This window comes from Pygocentrus nattereri, chromosome 13, assembly GCF_015220715.1.
Source record: "Pygocentrus nattereri isolate fPygNat1 chromosome 13, fPygNat1.pri, whole genome shotgun sequence".
Classification (NCBI taxonomy): domain Eukaryota; kingdom Metazoa; phylum Chordata; class Actinopteri; order Characiformes; family Serrasalmidae; genus Pygocentrus; species Pygocentrus nattereri.
This window is the reverse complement of record NC_051223.1, coordinates 10,310,811-10,332,477: the sequence shown is the minus strand read 5'-3', so window position 1 is coordinate 10,332,477 and position 21,667 is coordinate 10,310,811. Positions and strand designations below refer to the sequence as shown.

General features: G+C 40.7%; 2 protein-coding genes across 2 annotated transcripts; one reads left to right on the top strand and one right to left on the bottom strand.

Moving 5' to 3' along the window:
* Window positions 1-3,653: 3,653 nt before the first annotated feature.
* Window positions 3,654-13,391, bottom strand: vps25 (vacuolar protein sorting 25 homolog). Its single transcript, XM_017695122.2, has 6 exons — window positions 13,293-13,391; window positions 11,530-11,675; window positions 9,868-9,921; window positions 9,672-9,760; window positions 8,619-8,694; window positions 3,654-6,774 (listed from the first exon to the last, which is right to left on the bottom strand). Exons 1-6 carry the CDS (start codon window positions 13,337-13,339, stop codon window positions 6,662-6,664), a joined length of 525 nt encoding a protein of 174 aa, XP_017550611.1. The 5' UTR covers window positions 13,340-13,391; the 3' UTR covers window positions 3,654-6,661.
* A 2,117-nt stretch (window positions 13,392-15,508) lies between these two features.
* On the top strand, window positions 15,509-20,971 carry pagr1 (PAXIP1 associated glutamate-rich protein 1). Its single transcript, XM_017695123.2, has 5 exons — window positions 15,509-15,699; window positions 16,952-17,116; window positions 17,826-18,138; window positions 18,877-18,965; window positions 20,439-20,971. The coding sequence occupies exons 2-5, from the start codon at window positions 16,960-16,962 to the stop codon at window positions 20,687-20,689; spliced, it is 810 nt and encodes a 269-aa protein (XP_017550612.1). The 5' UTR covers window positions 15,509-15,699; window positions 16,952-16,959; the 3' UTR covers window positions 20,690-20,971.
* Window positions 20,972-21,667: the final 696 nt, after the last annotated feature.

Sequence of the window (21,667 nt, the reverse complement as noted above, 5' to 3'; positions counted from 1 at the left end):
CAACACAGGAGTGACTTAAGCAGTGCTTGAAGGTGCTGCTAAGTCTTAAGAAGTGTGAAATGGGATTAGGAAACTGTGAGGTTAGCAGGGTTATGCTCAGTGTGTGAAACAGAATTACGGAGAAAACAGTGGCCGTACTGAGAACAGCTTCGTTTTTCCCCATTCTGAAGCAGTAAAATTGGCTCAGATGGGACAAGCTAGGTCTAAAAGGCACTAACAGCTCATGTTAGGCTGAAATGGAAGCGTACTGATGCTAACGTGAGATCTACAGTTGAATGCTATATGCTACGCTATGAAGCAAATCTGCACCAATATGTGTATGACCAAATGCTAGTACACACACACACACACACACACACACCTTCTAAGCCACTTCTCCCTCAGGGTCACGGGGTAGGGTGGGGGTGCTGGAGCCTATTCCAGCTGTCATAGAGTATAAGGCAGGATAAACCCTGGACGGGTCATCAGTCCATCGCAGGACAGACAGACACATTCACTCACACATAGGAGCAAATTAGCACATCCAACTGGCCTGACTGCATGTCTTTGGACTGAGGGAGGAAACCCACACAGACACAGGGAGAACATGCAAACTTCACACAGAGAGGACTCTGGTTACCCGGCCAGGGAATCGAACCCAGACCCCTCTTGTTAAGGCAACAGCACTAACCACCACACCACCATGCCACCCCAAATGCTAGCAGCTAACTGTAAATCAAACCATTTTTCTAAGAGACAGAATGTAAAACTTTCTGAATAGTTGCTTTGTCTGGTTTGGCTTGAAAGCACTGGTCTTTTTTGTTGTTGCTAGTTGTGTTGACAGCTTGCTAACTAGCAATTTAGCAGAATATTTACACCATAGATATAAATACCTAGATGCCACTTTGGGCCCAGCAGGCACGTCAATGGCTCTGCCATTCTGGGGTGGTCAACACCGTAGCTGGACTGCATTCAATACCATTACAGAGATACTGTCCAAAATTCCATATTTCAGGAATATTGCTCTCAGAAAGTATGACAGGACTTTGTGCTATGACGCATTTTGTTTGACGATCTGAAACAATTAAATGGGACAAATATGCAAAAATAAAAGAAATCAAATATGTTTTTCACCTCTTTGCACTGAGCATCAGCCTGGAAGCAAACTTCAGATGCTAACGATGTCTTGGCTGATCGACTACATTTGGGGTAGAAAGTGGAAACTGGTTGAGCTTGATTTTTTCCGCCAAATCATCAGTACATTAATAGATACAGATTCCAAAAGCATAAACACTGGAGCAATTAGTCGCATCCCCACAGAGCCTGGGTAAAACTACTTAGGCCGTTTCTCATGTAGGACTCAGGATACAATGAATTTAAAGAGGGAAGTGCCACAAGCGCAATGTCTGTGCTCCAAGAGAAAATGATTCCAATGAAAATAGAAATAAGTTTAATATAAATAAGGTTATATAAGGATGTGTGCTGCATTTTTCTCTCTTCTGCTTCTTTTCCCACACATCGCAGGAGCCCAAATATGGAAACACACCTCATTACACTCAAGTCTCCGGTTAAAGTTGGGTAACCTCAAATGGGAGTGAGCAGCTGAATGACAAATGATGTGGTGGTTAAACAGAAGGCGGTTAACTGAACAGTGACACCAGTCACCAGTCTTCCTGTGTGGTAGTGCACCTTCACGGACAGCAGTGGGCGCCACCACATGACATTTTAGCACTCCGTGTGCACAGAAGTGCACTCTTGCCACTCTCTGTCATCCACACAAAGCCTAAGTTTATCAGAAAACGCAACATTTCAGAGGCAGGGATGAAAAATGTGGACATACAGGTGCTGCCTGAGGCTCGACTTTCAATGCCAGCGAACAAACACATCTTATTTCAGAAGCTACAGCTCAGTGGAAGCTCAGCAGAAGTTCTGCTGACAGACAGGCCCTGCTGATATACCCTTTATATCAACATGTCAGTGCGTGGTTTTTAGCTCTTAAAAACGTGACCGCTGTATACAAAAGATCCAGTCTGTAAAAACAAACCAAGATCATCAGTCACGGCCTGCTGACAGCTTCTCTTTCACATCCTGGGAAGTTATTCTGGCTGCATTCATTCAGGTATTTTATCCTTCATCAAACAACACCTGGGTCCAAATTTGTCAAGCGTTTCACATCCTGGACACATTCACTAGAGCATCTAGGAAAAAAAATGCTTTGATACTGTTTATTCATTGCATTGAATCATTGATATTGTTTATTCTAGGCTTGTTTGTGAGCCAAGAATGATGTTTTCTGGATGTGAGCTGTTCTTACAGACCTTCAGAGCTGGATTGTATGGCTCTGGATGTGAGCTGTTCTTAGAAATCTTTAAGGTTTAATTGTTCAGCTCTCTAGATGTGAGATGTTCTTATAAATCTTTATAGTAGGATTTTATAGCTCTGGATGTGAATTTCTCCAGATCTTCAGAGTTGGACTGTACAGCTCTGGTTGTGAGCTGTTTTTATAGACCTAGAGAACCTCAAATCCAGAGCTAGAAAATCATACTATAAAGATCTATAAGAAGAGCTCACATCCAAGGCTGTACAATCTCAGCTCTGAAGATCTAGAACGGCTCATATCCAGAGCTGTACAATCCAACTCTGAAGGTCTAAATAGCCTCAAATCCAGATCTATAAAATCATACTATAAAAATCTACACAAACAGCTCACATCCAGAGCAGTACAATGCAACTCTGAGGATCTAGAATAACAGCTCAGATCCAGAACTGTACAATTTTACCATAAAGATTTATCAGAATAGCTCACAACCAGAGCTGAACAGTCCAACTCTGAAGATCTAGAACTACTCACATCCAGAGCTCTAACTCCTTCTATAAAGGTCTTTAGAGTTGGATTGCACAGTTCTGAATGTGAGCTGTTCTTCTAGATCTTCAGAGTTGGACTGTATGGCTCTGGACGCGAGGTGTTCTGCTAGATAGAAGTTGGGTTGTATGGGGCTAAATGTATGCTGTTCTAAACAGATCTTCAGAATTGGATTGTTAAGCTCTGGTTGTGAGCTGTTCTTATAGATCTTTAAAGTAATATTTTATAGCTCTGGATGCGAGTTGTTCTAGACCTTTATCTCTGAATGTGAGCTGTCATTCTAGATCCTAGATATTGATGTGAGCTGTTCTTTTGGATCTTCAAAATTAGACTATTCATCTCCGTGAGCTACTCTTATACATTTTTATAATAGGATTGTACTGTTCTGGTTTTGAGCTGTTCTTATAGATCTACAGAGGTAGACTGTTCAGCTCTGGATGTGATCTGTTCTTCTAAATCTTTATATTAGGATTGTGTAGTTCTGGTTGTGAGCTTATCTTACAGATCTACAGAGCTGGACTGTTCAGTTCTGGATGTGAGCTGTTCTTCTAGATCTTTAGTGTTGGATTGTACAGTTCTGCATATGAATGTAACTAATCTAAGATTAGCTCTCCCATCCATGCATTTCTATCAATTATAATAGAAAAGACAAAAACAGATCACAGATCCTCACTCACAGGTTTTGGGGAATTTACGTTGATATTGGTCTTAGAATGCTTGCTTAGTGGTACTGTTCATCTTAGCATGGTAGCCCAAACAAATGTGGCATGTTTTTTCTCTCAGCTCTAGAAAATCACAAATGTTTTCAAGGATTGGAACAGAGAGAAATGAAAACCTCTCTCATTTATTTGTACAGTATTCACTGGTATAAAAGGAGGTGGGAGACAGACAGAGACAAGAAGTTTAACTTAATGCTACTAAGAAGTTTCAGCAAACTGTCGCTATGAACCACATCGCCGCCAGCACCAGCACATTTTACGCAAGACCACTAGGTTTGTCTCTTCAGGTGTCTTTGTCAGGAAGCATTAGAAGATTCCACCCAAAACAGAAAGTCTTTTGGGTTTACATGGTAGCACACGGAGGAGATTTTCAAGTAGAGTCTGCTGGGATTTACAGCACTAAAACCAACAAAATCCAAATTTACATGGATTTGAAAAGGAGAATTTTCCCAGATTTTATTCTGATATGTGATACTCACTTTTCAGTCATTTGCACGACGTCTTAATTGTGAAATTCTGTGTCATGTTTTGCCAAGTTCACTGAACAGACTCGAGTCATCTTACGTCAGTTAGTCAGGTGTAAAACCACCAATTCAGAACGGTTCCAACGAGGAAAGGATTCATGGATTTTGGTCTTATACACACAACAATGACTTTAAATGGAATAATCAAAGAAATACTCCAAGATTATTCAACCTAATTGATACTGGATGCATCTATATATTAAACTGATTACCATGAATGACGTACTTCAAAAAAACAGAAAATCTGTTAACTCAATGCACAATTATAAAAGAGGTCAACTGGGCAGGTGTTTCAGCATCAGCCCATTGGCTTCTATTATAAACATCCACATGTTTTCTGTTCTTTCCCAGGTACAAGGAATCATGTTACTCACTGCAGTATTCTTTTATAGGAATAGTTCAGCTTAAAATAACATTTACGTGACTTTTCACTTACAACAAACGCAGCTGATAAACCACTGCATGTTTTGTGTCCACGTTTGCTTTAGTTTAGATCTAGAACTGCTAGACTAACTGTGCTGGCAAACACTGAACTAGTCACCAAAACAGCTCGAACAAAAACATGCCATGATCTTTTTCTTGCTTTATATTGTCTATTTAATTATGTAAACTCATTTTTAAAAAACAACGGAGTAAAATGACACAAATAGACCTTAATTATACGTTTTAAGAGCTGTTCTTATAGATCTTTAGTAGGATAATAGTATTAGGATTATAGTAGTAGTAGATAGTAGGTTCTTATAGCTCAGGATGCAAGTTACTCTAGATCTTCAGAGTTGGACTGTTCAGCTCTGGTTGTGAGCTGTTTTTATAGATCTATATAGTAGGAGTAGAGCTCTGGATGTGAGTTCTAGATCTTCAGAGTTGGACTGTATAGCTCTGCATGTAAGCTGTTCTTATACATTTTTACAGTTGGATTGTTCAGCTCTCTGGATGTGAGCTGTTCAAGATCTTCAAAATTGGAATGTACAGCTCTGGTTGTGAGCTTTTCTGATAAATCTTTATAGAATTGTGCAGTTCTGGATGTGAGCTGTTCTTATAGATCTTTAGATTTGGATTAGACAGCTCTTGATGTGAGCCGTTACTCTAGATCCTCAGAGTTGCATTGCACAGCTCTGGATGTGAGCTGTTCTTACAGATCTTTAATATTGGATTAAACAGCTCTTGATGTGAGCCGTTATTCTAGATCCTCGGAGTTGCATTGTACAGCTCTGGATAGGAGCTGTTCTTATGGATCTTTAATACTGGATTAGACAGCTCTTGATGCGAACTGTTATTCTAGAGGCTCAGAGTTGCATTGTTCAGCTCTGGATGGGAGCTGTTCATATAGCTCTTTACAGTATGATTTTATAGCTCTAGATTTGAGGTTCTCTAGATTTTTGGAGTTGGTTCTAGCGCTGTGCTAGCAAACACTGAAGTAAATAGTCACCAAAACTGCTCCCACAAATACATGAGATAATAATTTTCTTGCTTTAAATTGTCTATTTAATTATGTAAGCTCGTTTTTAAAAAACAACTGAGTAAAATGACACAGATGGACCTTAATTATACATTTAAGCTCAAATCAGAACCACGTTATTAAACACATAACGTCTTGCTTTCCTGCTCTATTCCACTTCAAACTTACTTTTCATCTTCGGTGTGCTCACTTGCTATATATGGCTAAGAGGTGGTCCGCAGAGTCAGTGGTGGGTCCAGCATCTAACCGTGTCCTAACCAGAGCTATACACACACACACACACACACACACACACACACATACATACATGCAGAACCATTTTTCAATATAGAACCATCTACAGCACACTATCCATCAATCAAAAACCTTTTCATGATACAAAGAACCCTTTAATTATGCAATGGTTTCTTTGAGTGTTTATGGTTCTATGTAGAACCACTGTCTTTACTAAAGAACCTTTGAAGTACCGTCCTTTTTAAGTGTGTGCATTTGAGTTCTTTACTAATGTTGTTCTGCTGTGCTTCTGTGTTCTGAAGCCCCATTGTTGTCCATCTTGTGTGAAACGATACCTGAGAAAAGAAGTGTTTCTGCTTCTTTTGGCAACACGGAGACGTTTCTTCAATGCTTGTATAGTTCATACGGAGTTATTCTGTGTTCTAAACCACACCGACTTATTTGTACGACCTGAATTTATACCTAGATGTGGCTCAAATGGGTGAATTTCTGGGAATGTATTTTCAGAAAGGTTTTTGGTGACTATTGATGTCCAGTGCTTGTTAGCAACATTAGCCCCTTAGCTCTGGTTGTAAAATAAAGAAGTAACATTTTGACACCAGACATGTTTTGGCTCAATGACTGCATTTGTGGCAAGAGGAAAAATCACGTACATCAGATTTTTTTTACCAAACTGTTCCTCTAAGTAATGGAGTGCTATGGTTAGAGATATGGTTTTCAAGCCACAGCCCAAAAAGGCTTAATCTATGTCAGGAAAACCGGCTCTAAAACCAGCCAGGAGCCCATCTGAAACCAGGAGACCATAAAGGAAAGAAATGATCAGGCTGGGCATAAAGGAGCTCCATAACCCGCTTCCCAAAGTCTGAAACTGAAAAAGCGCAATTCAGAAGAACTTGACTCCTTTTCCATCGTCTAGCGTGATGACCTCCGCTTTCCCTTCGGCATGCAGGGCCTGCAGCGACCGCAGCAACATCCAGTCCTCAAGCCCATGGAACTCTGGGAAATGAAGTTGTTGTAAAGAATTTAACTGGCTCTTGACATTTAAAGGAACAAAAGCCGAATCGTTTTCTGCTATAACACATGATCAGTAATTAGAAAAGCAATGAAAGCCTGCTCACTCAAAGCACACCCACTATACACTCTTAAAAAAAAGGGTTCTTCAAGGCTTCTTTAGTAAAGAAAATAGTTCTGTAAAGAACCATGAACACTCAAAGAACCCTGTACATGATTAAAGTGTTCTTTGCATCATGGAAAGTATTCTTCAGATCGATGGAGAACGTGCTGTAGAGGGTTCAATAGAGAGCCTTTTTTGAAAATGGTTCTAAGTAACACCCAAAAGGGTTCTTTTATTGTTACAAGCTTAAGATTGTAACAATAGAACAACCCTTGTGGGTACTGTGTAGAGCGCATTTCAAAAAGGTTCTATAAAGAACCATCTACAGCATGTTCTCCATCAATCGGAAGAATGCCTTCCATGATGCAAAGAACCTTGACTTCATGCAAAGTAGTCAAAAAAATGGTTCTGTATAGAACCATGAACACTCAAAAAACCCTTTGCATGATAAATGAATTCTTTGCACTGTGAAATGGTTCTTCTGATTGATGGGGAATGTGCTGCAAATGGTTCCATATAGAACCTGTTTGAAAATAATTCTATATAGCACCAAAGAGAGTTCTGCTTGTTAAAATGGAAGGACCCCTTTTTGATGCTATATAGAACCATTTTTAAAAAGTTCTATATAGAACCATCTACAGCACAATGCTGCAAATGGTTCTATACAGACCCAGAAAGAATTCTGCTGATGTTACGATGTCAAGCTTGCTACGATAGAAGGACCATTTTGGTGCTACAGAGAACCATTGTCAAAAAGTTCTACATAGAACCACATACAACACATTTTCAATCAATTTAAAGAACCCAAAGCGTTCTTTGAGTCTTCATGGCTCTTCCCAGAACCATTTCCTTTACTAAAGAACCCTGTAAGAGTACAGAAGCCAAACTGTGTGTTAAAGAACCTGCCCACTGACTTCTGTTATATCCGTGATTCAAGTTCATCGGTTTTCTGGTCTTTATATGAATTATCTTCTTAATTATTGTCTATAGTAACTGATTTTACTTCACAGATGCAGCATGTTGAAAAACACTGTCGTGTACCTCTAAAAAATTTAACCTAAATATCTACGGCTTGAGTGAAACAATGGTAATGGCAAAAAAATGACAGATTCTTGAAAGTAATCTACACTTTGTGCTGTGGAAATTAACACTAAGGTTTCCTCTTTGCAGCATCATTCATTTTAACATTGACTAAGAAACAGGCACATGCATGTCTGTCCATCTGTAACATGGGCTCTTTAAGGAGCTGCTGCATTTTTCCCTACATATTGATCCCTTTATCAAAATAATGCACTTACAGGGTATTAAACCATTGTAGTTACAGCAGCAACACTTGGTACTTAAGTCTAATAAAATGAAGTACTAATACCGACAGTAAAGAAATAAAAATGTAAATAAATGCAAATCTCATAGACCCATATTTTATTCACAATGGACCCTCACAGAGCAGGTACTATTTGGGTGGTAGGTCATTCTCAGCACTGCAGTAACACTGACGTGGTGGTAGCGTGTTAGTGTCTCACTTTCAAGATCTAATATGTGTTCTATGTTCTACTGTGAATAAAATATGGGTATATGAGATTTGCAAATCATTGCATTCTGTTTTTATTGACATTTATTTACATTTTAGACAGCATTTGTGATAGATTACATAGCATTTAGTGTACTGAGCAACACATTTCTGACAGCACAGCACTCAATAAACTGACGTGGAAATCAGAGATACCTTCGTTTTCTGTGTCTTCACCATTAGAAAGTTCATAAAGTGTAAACACTGAGTTGACCATGCCATTTTTTGAGACCTAGGAAGAAAATAAAAACAAGAGAAAGAAATTACACCTCACATTATTCTGTCAAGTCACTGCTCATCTATGGACCACTCAGATCTTTTTCCGTTAACTATCTATACAGAAATAAACGTGTGCATAGCTTTGAATTCGTGTTAAATACTTAAACATTACTAAGTGAACAGGCCTGTAATTTGCCTTAGGCTAACATTAGCTTACGGTGTGCTGTGCATCATGCATCATGTAAAAATTACACAAATTAGTATAATTCTAGCCTGTTTTATACCAGAAGCAGCACGGCAACCGTTTCCACGTTTACTATACACCCATCTGCACGAATATCCAACGTCTATTTCCATGGTTACTCTGCCCCCGTTTCCACGGTTATGTGACAGCTATTTCTGAGGTTAAGCTTTAAAGTACCAATGTTTGAGAAACATGCTCCTTTACTGGCTGAATGCTATAGTGAAGATAAAGTAAAGAAATTAGGCCTTTTAGTAGATATGTATTATCACAGGGACGTAACTTCCATTTGAAAAGTGCTGGAGACAGAAATGAGGGTCAGAAAAAAAAGTATGTATGGACTTTGCAGGTTAAATGAACAATGAACACATTTTATGCTTTGTCACTATAGGAGTAAAAGAGAACTCCAATCAGCTTTTCTGATAAATCTTCAGTTCTGGATGTGAGCTGTTCTTATAGATCATGTTTCCAAATACAAAATAAGAATATATCCATATCGAATAGTTATATCTGTATTAATAACCTGTAATTAAGTGGTGCTCGCTCACGGCTGTCCTTATACATTATCAGCGCGCTGCTCAGCCGCCAGGCGATGATGTGTGGGCATAATGGTGAAGAGTGACAAATACTTCTCTGTGAAATTTTATCTATTTTATAAGAGATGCTCAACAGTCTACACTAACAGAACTAGGGCAAACTTAGCTAATGTTAACCGAAACCAAAACTACATAGACAGACGGAAGACTCACCCACTGATAAATCAGCTTGCCCCACTCCTCGGGTCTTCGCCACATGATTAAACAGCGTGTTTTGTTTTTGTCCATCCATTCCAGGTTCCCTGTGACCAAGACCAACAGAAAGCACAATCGTTATAACTACTGTACGTCACAAGCAGACCACTGTGCTTAAAACTAATGCACTAATTCAATGATCTTATCCAATTACCTTTTTTTCTCAGTTCCTCAAAGACGACCTGTATGGCCTCAACAGAGAGCTTTCCTGAGGGACAGAGGTCAGGGCAAACAAGCAGAACAGGGACACTGTTTTAAGAGAAAAGCCTTTTAAAGAGAAGGTTACGACTAAATACACCGATCAAGCATAACATTCTGACCACCTCCTTGTTTCTACACTCATTGTCCATTTTATCAGCTCCACATACTAGATGGTGCACTTTGTAGTTCTACAGTTACAGACTGTAGTCCATCCGTTTCTCTGTTACTTTGTTACCCTGCTCTTTAGTGGTCAGGACCCCCATGGACCCTCACAGAGCAGGTTCTATTTGGGTGGTGGGTCATTCTCAGCACTGCAGTAACACACAGTGTGTGTTGCGGTGGTACAAGTGGATCTGACACAGCAACGCTGCTGGACCTTTTTATACAACTACAAATTGCACCTATACAGTAAGTGGAGCTGATAAAATGGACAATGAGTGCAGAAACAAGGAGGTGGTCAGAATGTTCTGCCTGACTGGTGTATAATGACACAGGACAAGTCGCAGTGGAAGATTAAGGTTGTTCTCACAGATAGCTTGTTTGTTGGTCTAACCACTACAGTGTTTGTAGAAAACGTGACATTAACGTGGCTTTTTCTAAAACATTGTGCTGCTTTACCTGAAAACATGAACAGACATCATCTAGAAGACGAAGAATATTTAAATCCTTTTTTTTTATTTTGTGTGTCACTCCAACAGTGTTTTGCTGCATCTCGCAACATCCACCGCCTGATCTTGTGCATGCGCAGCCTGAGAAATCCGAGTAAGAGTTCACAGCACTGAGAAATCAGATTACTGAGCTAAAATCCAGCCTCTTCATCAGATTTCTAGATCGGAGTGTGCTGTTTACATGACCACTGCCGAAATCCGATTATGATTTAATTACTGAGTGCACTCATTGTTGGCAGATGTGTACATGAAAAATATCAGATCTCAGTGCATCCCTACTATATTTACACATGTAGTGATAGTTACAGATTTGAGGATTTCTGTATTTTTCTTAAAAAAAGTCTTCATTAATTTTGGGAATCGGTTCTAAACACTGCAAGAAAATATCTTGTCACGGATTATCTTACATATGGTCAATAAATCTAATATGTCTCCTGCTGAAGTTGTTGTAAGCTTAATACAGGATTATTTCACTTATTTTTAGACTTTTTTTTTACTAGTTTTAAGCACTTTTATGAAGTTAAATTATCTCACTATCTTGCCAGATAATTTTGCTTGTTTTAAGAAATGAGCTTGAAACCAGCAAAACTATCTGCCGGTATAGTGTGACCATCCCACAATAAGAAATATTAGATACATCGACTAGATTTAAGATCACTTCACTTGACAAGACACCATTTTTTGCAGTGAATGGTCTCGGTCTTTAGGTCTAATACTACCCGACCCACCCAGACCGGTTGGTGGACCCTTGGTACTCCAGTCAACACACTCAGTATAAAAGACAAGCACTAAGTTCTGTACCACGAGCTGTGAAGGTTGTCAGAACAATAACACACTAAAATAGCTTTGCAAACATCAAATAAAACATGTGATCACAACATGACAGCATAGGACCAGGTTTTTTTCCCTTGTTTGTCCAACATCACTGCTGTTGCTCTGAAGGATACTCTCAATCTTCTTGTTGTTGAAAACTGGGCTTTCTTGAACCTCCAGCACATCCACTGTGTAAAGCTTCCTGTGGCGGCAGTAAGACAGGACGAGTGAGCACCACGCCGCCAGCTGCTTCTGTCTCGTATCAACATTTGGCTGTAATCTGAAAAAGAAAAGAGAGAAACGTTTGGGTTAAAACCTTAAAATTAGTTATTAGAGACGGACAATACGGCCAGACGTCACTTTGACAGCTCTGCCGCCACCAAAATGTCCTGAAAATGCACAAAGAGGGTAATTCTACATGTCCAAATGCTCACATTTCTTCAGAAAAGAAGGTGTTACTAGTGAATTTGTGCTACAGTAACAGCCTCTACTCTTGTGGAAAGACTTCTAGATGTTGAACATTGCTGTGAGGGTTTGATTGAGCATTAGTGAGGTCAGGTACTAATGTTGGATGGTCAGTTCTGGATCACTCCAACTCATCCCAAAGGTATTGGATGGAGTTCCATCACTTCAGAGAACACAGCCCCACTGCTCCACAGCCCAATGCTGGGGGGCTTTACACCCCTCTAGTCAACACTTGGCACTGAGCATGGTGAATTGAGGCTCAGGTGCAGCTGCTCCAGAGCGTCCCATCCTACTGATGAATGTTTTTCTACTTAGGTTATATAAGCTGTATGAACACCTGTTTCGGCAATGGGCGACCACAACGTGGCTAAATTCTCTCATTAGCAGGACTGTCTGGTTACTTTAGGACCAACATACATGCATACATCTATCTGGACATACATATACACTAAACAGCCATAACATTATCAGCTCCACTTACTATATTGGTGCACTTTGTAGTTCTACAGTTACAGACTGTAGTCCATCTGTTTCTCTGATACTTTGTTACCCTGTTCTTCAGTGGTCAGGACCCCCATGGACTCTCATAGAGCAGGTACTATTTGGGTGGTGGGTCATTCATAATACTAACATGGTGGTGGTGTGTTAGTGAGTGTTGCGCTGGTCTGAGTGGATCAGACACAGCAGTTCTGCTGGAGGTTTTAAACACTGTGTCCACTCACTATCCACTCTATTAGACACTCCTATCTTGTCAGTCCATCTTGTAGATGTAGAATCAGAGATGATGGCTCATCTGCTGCTGCACAGTTTGTGTTGGTCATCTAGTCCTTCATCAGTGCCCACAGGACGCTGCTGGCTGGACGTTTTTTGCTTCTCAGTCCAACAGCGACACTGATGTGTCTGATCCACGCACACCAGCGCAACACACACTAACACACAACCACCACGTCAGTGCTATTGCTCTGTGAGGGTCCATGGGGGTCCTGACCACTGTAGAACTACAAAGTGCACCTATACAGTAAGTGGAGCTGATAAAATGGACAGTGAGCGCAGAAACAAGGAGGTGGTCATGATGTAATGTCTGATTAGTGTAGCCAGGTTATATAGCAGTTGTATATAGCAAAGGTTACCAGTTCTGGTTTATCCAGCTCTCAAAATGAAATGAAAACTCAACAATTACACAGAAAACGTACTAATAATGATATTTTCCTAACTTTCTCGCAGTGGCTGGTTTTCTGGGGCTGTTGGCTGTTAGCTGAGCACTTCCTTAGCGGCCAGTCAGAGGGGCGCTAGCTAGTTTCTCCAGTCGCTCTCAAAGCCACAAAATCCTCAACCCCGAGACCAAAAACACCAACTTAAACAACCGGAGATGTTCCCCAAGGTGTTGTCCTTCTTTATGCCTTCTCTGTGTCGCCGAAATACCTGTACTTACGTGAAAAAGGGAGGGAAATTGTACTGCCAGGGCCACTCAAAGCTCATCTCCACCACAACCGCTGTCAGCCGCCAGAGAGGTATGGAGGAGCGGAGGAACGCCTGTCAAATTAAAAGTCTCAGGGAATTCCACTGATTTTTTTTTTTAATTGCCATGATCCATTTGGCCAGTGGTGGACAGTAACTATCCAGCCATCCACTGGAAAAGCCGCTTCACCGCGGGGGGATGCTGGTCATCGGGCGGAAGGCAGGATACACCCTGGACAGGTCGCCATCGCAGGGCAGACAGACAGACAATCACACCTAAGGGCAATTTAGCATGATCAATTGGCCTGACTGCATGTCTTTGGACTGTGGGAGGAAACCGGAGACACCCACGCAGACACGGGGAGAACATGTAAACTCCACACAGAGAGGACGCTGGTTACCCGGCCTTGGAATCGAACCCAGGCCTTCCTCGCTGTGAGGCGACAGCGTGCCGGACAGTAACTAAGTAAATGTAATTAGATTCTGTACTTAAGTATTTTTTCGGAATCTGTCGTTCCTTTTGGTTTCTGTGTGTATAAAAACGTAACATGTCAAAATGAAAGAAGCGCAAAGCAAGAGCACCAATCAGGGCCCAGCGGTCACTTTGTTCAGAGCTTGTTTTGACCTGTTGGTCATACCGACCCAGTGCAGCACACAGTTCAACGTCAGCGCAGCGGCATAAAATTTTGGGAGAGTCTGTTCAACATAAATGATGAACTAACCTAACTTTGTGTAAATAGAGCACAATATAGAAATATGTCCACATATGCAGTCGTGACCGACACGGCTTTTTTCTGAATTTATACAAACACCATTTCATTTTATAATAAATTAGTTTGGGCTGGTTTATTTTTATGAACAGAGGCCTACAGACCAATATAGTAAAGGAAGCTCATTTGTGATCCTGAGTTTAAAGCCAGTTTTTATTAAACTTAAACTTGGAACTAAGTTGTAAATAAATCTTAAACTGAAACTTTGCTTGTGTGTAAAAAGTGATTTCAGAGTCACTCGGTTCTCCCTGATAGAAGCTGTTTACCTTCAGTGTTTTGTGCTTATGATCATTTTAATAGACGTCAGCGTCACTAATTAATGACGTTCTATTAAAAGACTGGTTTACCAAGAGAGACACTGGAGGATTTTCACCTAAAATGAGTTCGTGAAGCGAGTCTTGTTATAAAAATGATAACAGGACATTTGAGCCATAATTACTCTTTTAGTACTTTTACTTTGATACTTAAGTACATTTGAAAAATAAATTGAAAAATTAAAGTAAATACTTTAGTACTTTTACTCAAGTGGAGGTCTAAAGGGAGGAACTTCTACTTTTACTGGAGTAATATTTTACCTTGGGTGTCTCTACTTTAACTCAAGTACATGGTTTGTGTACTTTGTCCAGCTCTGCATTTGGCTGACGCTCTTATAAAGAGCGACTTACAATTTGATTATTTTTACACATGGTGTAAAGGTGGTGTTGGGAGTCTTGCCCAAGGACTCTATTGGTCCAGTATAGGGTGTTTACCCTTCTACAGTGTGGAAGGCAGAGGTGTTACCCCATGACACTACACCCACGACTTCATGATTCAGTTGCTGAGGTGTGAAAAAAATCGTTCAGAATTGTCAGACACTCAATGGTTCATTGTAGTCGGAATTCTTTACAATGGTGGTGATAGGAACCATGGTGTCTACAGTGCAAATATAGCTATTTTATTTACTATCCATAACCACTAATGCGCTTACACACATCTAGGTTTTTACATAATATGTATAATGGCAAAATAGTGATAGTTTTTCTTTAAGAACTATTTTGCCTTACAACGCCCAGCATGTATCCTTCCACCACAAATATGTACAAATAAATAAATAAATACATTTCAAGCCAAAGCCTTATCTTAAAACTGTCAGTGAACATGGGACCAGGCGATGTATTCATATACATTTAACTGAATAACTTTCTGTAGGGGAGCTTTTAGAGGTGGACGTCTGGTTCCTATCACAACCAATGTGAACAGTTCTGACTCGGTCAGTTTTCCTACAACGGAGCGTTTCACACCAAACCGCTCTGAATGACCCTGTTTACGTCTTAACAGTTTAATTGTGTAGAAATTTTTGAACCTTTTGAAATAGGTAGAGTTCCCCTTTTAAGGTCCCCAGACTGAGTGTACGTGGGTCCTCCGGTCACGGAGTGGCGCTGTGTCTGAGTGAGCCGACTCCACTGAACGGCGGGAGTCTAACATTAGTCGTGAGATAAACATCAACAATGTTGATTTGTATTAACGTCGAGTTAAACTTACTATAAAGCCGAATATACATTAATTCCGCGTGTTACAGTAAACGGAGACGTGGTTAAACAGTTAAGAGGTCCTTCATGTAAACTCGGTAATGTAAGTACCTTCTTTTATTATGGACTTTTATTGGTGCATTCGCTGGGCCTGTAAGCTAAACTGCTCATTGACGTTTTAATAAATGTATTAAGTATTAAATAGTGGAACTTATGCTGGGTTCATTATGTTCTTGTATATTCTACGGATCGTCTGTGTTAATACACGAGGCTGAAGTTGTCTTCGAATTTTCCGCTCCACCTTAAGTGGTACAGCAGTTACATTCATTTAAGGTGGAACGGAAAATTCAATGAATTCAGTGAATATTCCTGTGGTCTAGATTTTGTTCAGATCCACATGTTTAGTTCGATGCTGTCTACTGAGACGTATTATATTATTCAGTAAGTTGGTGCATGGACACACCTAACGTTACTCTGAGACCCCCAAAGAGAATGAAGCTCCACCAGCTCCACCATAGGGTCCCCAGTTTAGAGGAAAAACAGATTTATTACTGTAAACTGTGACTTTTGATGGTATAAAGTATTTCGTCCAGTAGCCTAGTAGTTCACTTAAAGGGGAGCACCACTGATTTTTCAATCAGTTGGTGTGAGACCCTTCGTTCTACGAAAACCGAGTCAGAACTGTTCACAGTGGTGGTGATAGGAACCAGACGTCCCCCTCTAAAAGCTCCCTCACAGAAAGTTCCTACATGAAATGGTTATGAATTTACTGCCTGATGACTGAGACGCTGTTTTGTGATAGTTTAGAGAACTTAAACTCCATTCATGGTGGAGGGATACATGCAGGGCGCTGTGCGGCAAAAGACAACGTATTATTCCAGATTTTCCACTATTTTCCATAATGAACATTCCATATAAACTCAGAAGACTTGTTTAGGTTCTCTGGTGATTCTGGATGGTAAATAAAATGTCTATATTAGTGTTGTAGTCATGGCGACGGCTGGTTCTTTTCACCACCACTATAAAGACATCTGAACCATTACTCCGAACCCCTCTGAATCTCTCTGTTTACATCTCAAACACTCCAATCACGCAGAAACTTTGAAAAAAACGGTGGAGTTCCCCTTTAATATGATCGGTTCATGGGCACTACATCTCTTACCATTCAGGCTCAAAGTGAAAATGCTTACATAAGTCTGTGATAACAGCAGCTGATTCAGATTAAACTGGGTCTCTCCCTCCCTCTCTCTCATTCTCTCTATTTTTCTGTCCTCTCTCTCTCTCTCTCTCTCTATCTCTCTCTATCTCTCTCTCTCCCCCCCCCCCTCTTTCTCCCTCCCTCCCTCCTCACCCAGTTGTCCTGATGCAGGCGCTGGAGGAAACCGAGTCCTCCCTCTCTGACAGAGTAGAGCTGATGGCTGTGAGGGGGGAGGAGGACAAAGCAGAGGGAGAGAAGGAGAAAGGAGGAGGTGAAGGAGCAGCTGAGAGTGCTGTGGATACCATGGGCGATGATGGAAAAGGTATTCAAGTGAGCTGCGTTAATGAGCTGCGCCGGGTTTTTGGCACATTTAGCACACTCTGTTTCAGTGACGATGGAGAAGGTTCAGGTAAAAATGATGCCTGGGCTTCAACTACAGTCTTACTGCGGAATGTGTTGTAGATGGTTCCATGTAGAAGTCCACTCACCCTGCAGTTGAGTTATTAGATGTTTTTAGTTGCATTTGTTTTTTTTATTTGTTTTTAGTTTGCTTTCATTGATTAATTGATTGATTTATTTATTCAAATATTCTTTGTTAATTTAGTCTTTTTAAGCATTTGCTGTATTGGATTGAGTTTAATTTACAATTTTCTAACCCTTGTTTAACGGCTTCTGCAGCATCGTGAACGAGGATTACCCTTATTGTACCTCCGGGGAAAGATAAACGTTGATCAGTTGATTGGTTGATTTCTCTGCATTGTATTTACGCTTATTTACTGTATTAAAATACCTGAAATTTCATTTTACTGTATGAATCTACTCAAAAAACTTTTTTTCTTGCAAAATCAACCAAACTCAGTTTCTACAGTTGCCAATAGCTACATAATTAATTAGGTTTCTGCAGATTTGTTTGTGAAAAATATCAGCAAACAAATATTGTATCGGTAACAACTGCTAACTATCATATCACTCCTGCTCTCAAAGGATATATTTCATTTCTTGTTTACACATGCCAACTTACTTCTCTGAAGGCGAGGAGAAAGAAAATGAAGAGAAGAAGGAGGGAGAGAAGGAGGATGAAGAGATGAACGGAGGCGTGCAGGCACAGAAAGAAGAGGAGGACTGGGAGATCCCTTACAGCGACGAGGAGATGGAGGACCCTAAGAACTGGATGCCTTCGCCAGAGGAGATCAAGCGGCTGTATGAGCTTCTGGCTAAAGGAGAAATCCTGGAGCTGAAGTGGATTCCTCTCCCTCGAAGACCACCCACTCCCCCACGCACTCCTTCGCCAGAGAGAGACGGAGAGGACTCCCAGGAGGCCAAACAGGAGGAGAACCAGCGCAAGTGAGTGACGTACATCTCTTATTGTTTACCTGATCTGTTTACGTGAAGGGATACTCCACTGATACTCCACTGTTTTTCAGTCTAGTCTCACTCTGCTTTCTACACTCAGGTTCTAAAGACAGTAATTTCCCTAAATTCCCAAATCTAATGCTGCACTGTCACGTTCTTTATGCGTCCAGACGTTACTCTTATTGTATATTGTTTAGTATATTTTATTTTATTATTTCTTTCTACTTTCTTTACTAACATAACTGTTAATGGTGTATGGCAGTATTTTGCTTATGTTAATTTTGCTGCTGTTTGTTAATTACAGTGCTTTGTACTGCTGCAATAGAATAATTTCCCTCTGGGATTAATAAAGTTATCCATCCATCCATCCATCCATACATACCTACGTCTATACTTACATCTATCCGTCCATCTGTACATCCCTCCAGCCATACATACATGCATACAAAAATACATCCGTCCATCCATACATCTATACGTCCGTCCATCGATACATCCACACATTTATACATCCATACATCTATACATATATAACAGAAAACACAACTCAAAACATACTTGTAGTCAAAGCTGGTAGAAGCTTTACTATTTGCTCACTGGCTTGTAAGTGTATCTGGTTTTGTTGATTTGGGTTCATCTGTTAAACTAAAAGGTCTCAGTCACTCAGATGAGCTGATTTGAGGACATGGACACTGACAGGTTCCTCTCTGCATTCTATTTCGTTCGTAGGGCTCCCTCACCGACCGAGTTCGACTTTGACGAAGAGCAAACCATGGCGACTCCGAAGAACGCCTTCCTCAGCCGACGCAGGACGCCAGGTACAGCAGTTTAAAGACGTTAAAAACACTCACGAACATTTGTTTTCTTGGGCCAGCTTTTGGGTTGCATGAAGACGCTTATCCAGTTGTTCAGATGCTGGATTTACTGTCTCACAATGGTAGATCACTTTCTCAGGTGAGAGAGAGGGCGAGAAAAAACAGTTCTTGCACATAACAACAATTGAAGTAAATGAACAACAAATGACACCAGCACATAATTGTCAGTATATGTAGTGGATAGAGAGTCCTCAACAAAAAAGTGACAAAAAATAAGGAAACAATGTGGGAATATTTTATGTTTCGTATGTTTTTAGTCATGGAAACCCAAAAACACCAAGCATGCTTCATGAGACCCTGGTGTTATTAAATCACAGCATATAAATTGATAAGCATGGACAGAATTAGCAGCTGCTACTGTTTTCTTAGCTATGCAAACAAACTTTGATCCATGTTCATCGATAAGTGTCTGTCTGCATGCAAAGATTTCTTCCAATTTGAATAAACACATTCGAAGTACAGATGAAGAACCGAGATGTTTATTCCCGCTCTACTCAACAGTCTGATAGAAGTCTTCGTTTACATGCTCACTACAGTAATCAGATCAAAATGATGTGCATGTGTGGAGTAAACGTTACCATGACAGTCAGCATCCTGTGAGTCCAGTCAGAGTGAGATGAGCAGCAGTGAGCAGTGATTGTGTTTTTAACTGCTTTAAAATGACATCAGACTCAGGAAAACCTCCTCCACATGTCCTAATTAAAGAAGGCATAGAGGAAGATGTCATGCTCTGAGACACAAGCTGGACGTCCGTCCCACCACTGTCTTTTAATGATCAGAGCATAAACTTCGCCTCCTCTGCAGACCAGTTTCTGCTCCACTATGCTGGATGGTATAACCTCTCACTGTGAAGTGACACACATGCAGAATCGACTTAAACTTTCCGAAAGGGAATATAATCGGATACAGGGGTTTACACGGATATTATTCTTCTATTTAACGGATTATTTACAGGATTACCCACCTCGATCAATCTGATAGAAACTGTATTCCGAATAGACTAGACTATTCCGATTGAGGTTTTTACATGGACGTATTCTACTCTGATTGATCTATTAGTCGGATTATTAACGGATTGTTAGGCTGCATGTAAACGTGGCTACTGAGTCATACAGTGTCAGGTAGAAGCGAGTGTGATGATTTAGACATACAGTTAGCATCAGACTAACTGATTAATGGGTAAAAGCTGCATCTGCTTGTTAGCTATGTTAGCATTTTAGCTCAGGTGCTAAACTACAGGAGCAGATTTCCGACTTTCTCTCATTCGGTCTCTCTCTGCGCTCTCTCTCTCTCTATCTCTCTATCTCTCTATCTCTCTCTCTCTCTCTCTCTCTCTCTCTCTCTCTCTCTCTCTCTCTCTCTCTCTCTCTCTCTCTCTCTTTCGCCCCTCTGTCTTGCTCTCTCTACTCTTCTCAGGCTCGTCCGCCCGCTCTACAGTGAAGCGTGAGGCACGGCTGGACAAGGTTCTCTCCGATATGAAGCGGCACCGGAAGATCGAGGAGCAGATCCTGCGGACGGGGCGTGACCTCTTCAAGAGCGACAAGCCACCTGCCAGGCTGCCCCCGCAGGAGCGCTTATCACCCACCAGCCAGAGGGAGAGAGAGAAGGAGAGAGAGAGAGACAGCGACCCCAGCACCGTCTTCAGCCCCAGGCAGAGGCGATACTGAGGAGCCATACAGACATTTGAGGGCAGACCCCCGTTTTCTGTGGGGGTCTTTTGCCTGTGACTTAATTTAATTTTAACAACGGAAATTTGGTGTTCCTGGTGTGTTTTTTTTGTTTGTTTGTTTTTTTATATATAATAACTACCAAGTGTAAATGTGTCTGTGTTAATGTGTGAAAGAGAGAAGGTTCTCACTAGAATAAAAGTTCTGTCCAGATGAGCCTTCTGGGTTGTACAGTCCGAGTGCAGAACACTGGCCCCTAAGCAGAACATACAGAACTGCCTACGAACAGATTCTGACTCATCATTTATGGCATTTAAACACAGACTAAATGACTGATGGTTCTTCAAGGGTTCTTTAGTGAAGGAAATGGTTCTGTTTACAACTGTGAGGTCTAAAAGGTTCTTTGAGTGTTCTGAAGAATGTGCTGTAGACACTTCTATACAGAACCTTTTTGAAGGGGTTCTATTGTCACAATGTCTCGTAACAATAGCCTTGAGCACCTTGGGGGGGCTACCTAGAAGTGTCTATAAAGAACCATATATACTGTAACTTTCCATCAATCTGGAGAACATGTTCATCATGCATCTTGAAGTGTGCATCTTCTTTGAGTGCTTATGGTTCTACATAGTAACAATACAAAAACCCTTTTTGGTGCTAAACAGAACCGTATACAACACATTCTCCATCAATCTGAAAAGCCATTTCACCATGCAGAGAACCCTTTCAGCATGAAATGGCTGTATTTAGAACTCATGGTTCTTAAATCTTAAAAACCTTTTTGAAGCGGTTCTATGGTTCCGATGTCAAGCTTGTCAACCTTTTGGGTGCTATATAGAACCCTTTTCAAAAAGGTTCTATAAAGAAACCATCTGTAGCATGTTTTCCAGCAACCCGAAGAACACATTAATGATGCAAAGAACCCTGTAATCTTGCAAAAGGTTCTATATAGAACTGTTTTCTTTGTTAAAGAATCTTTGA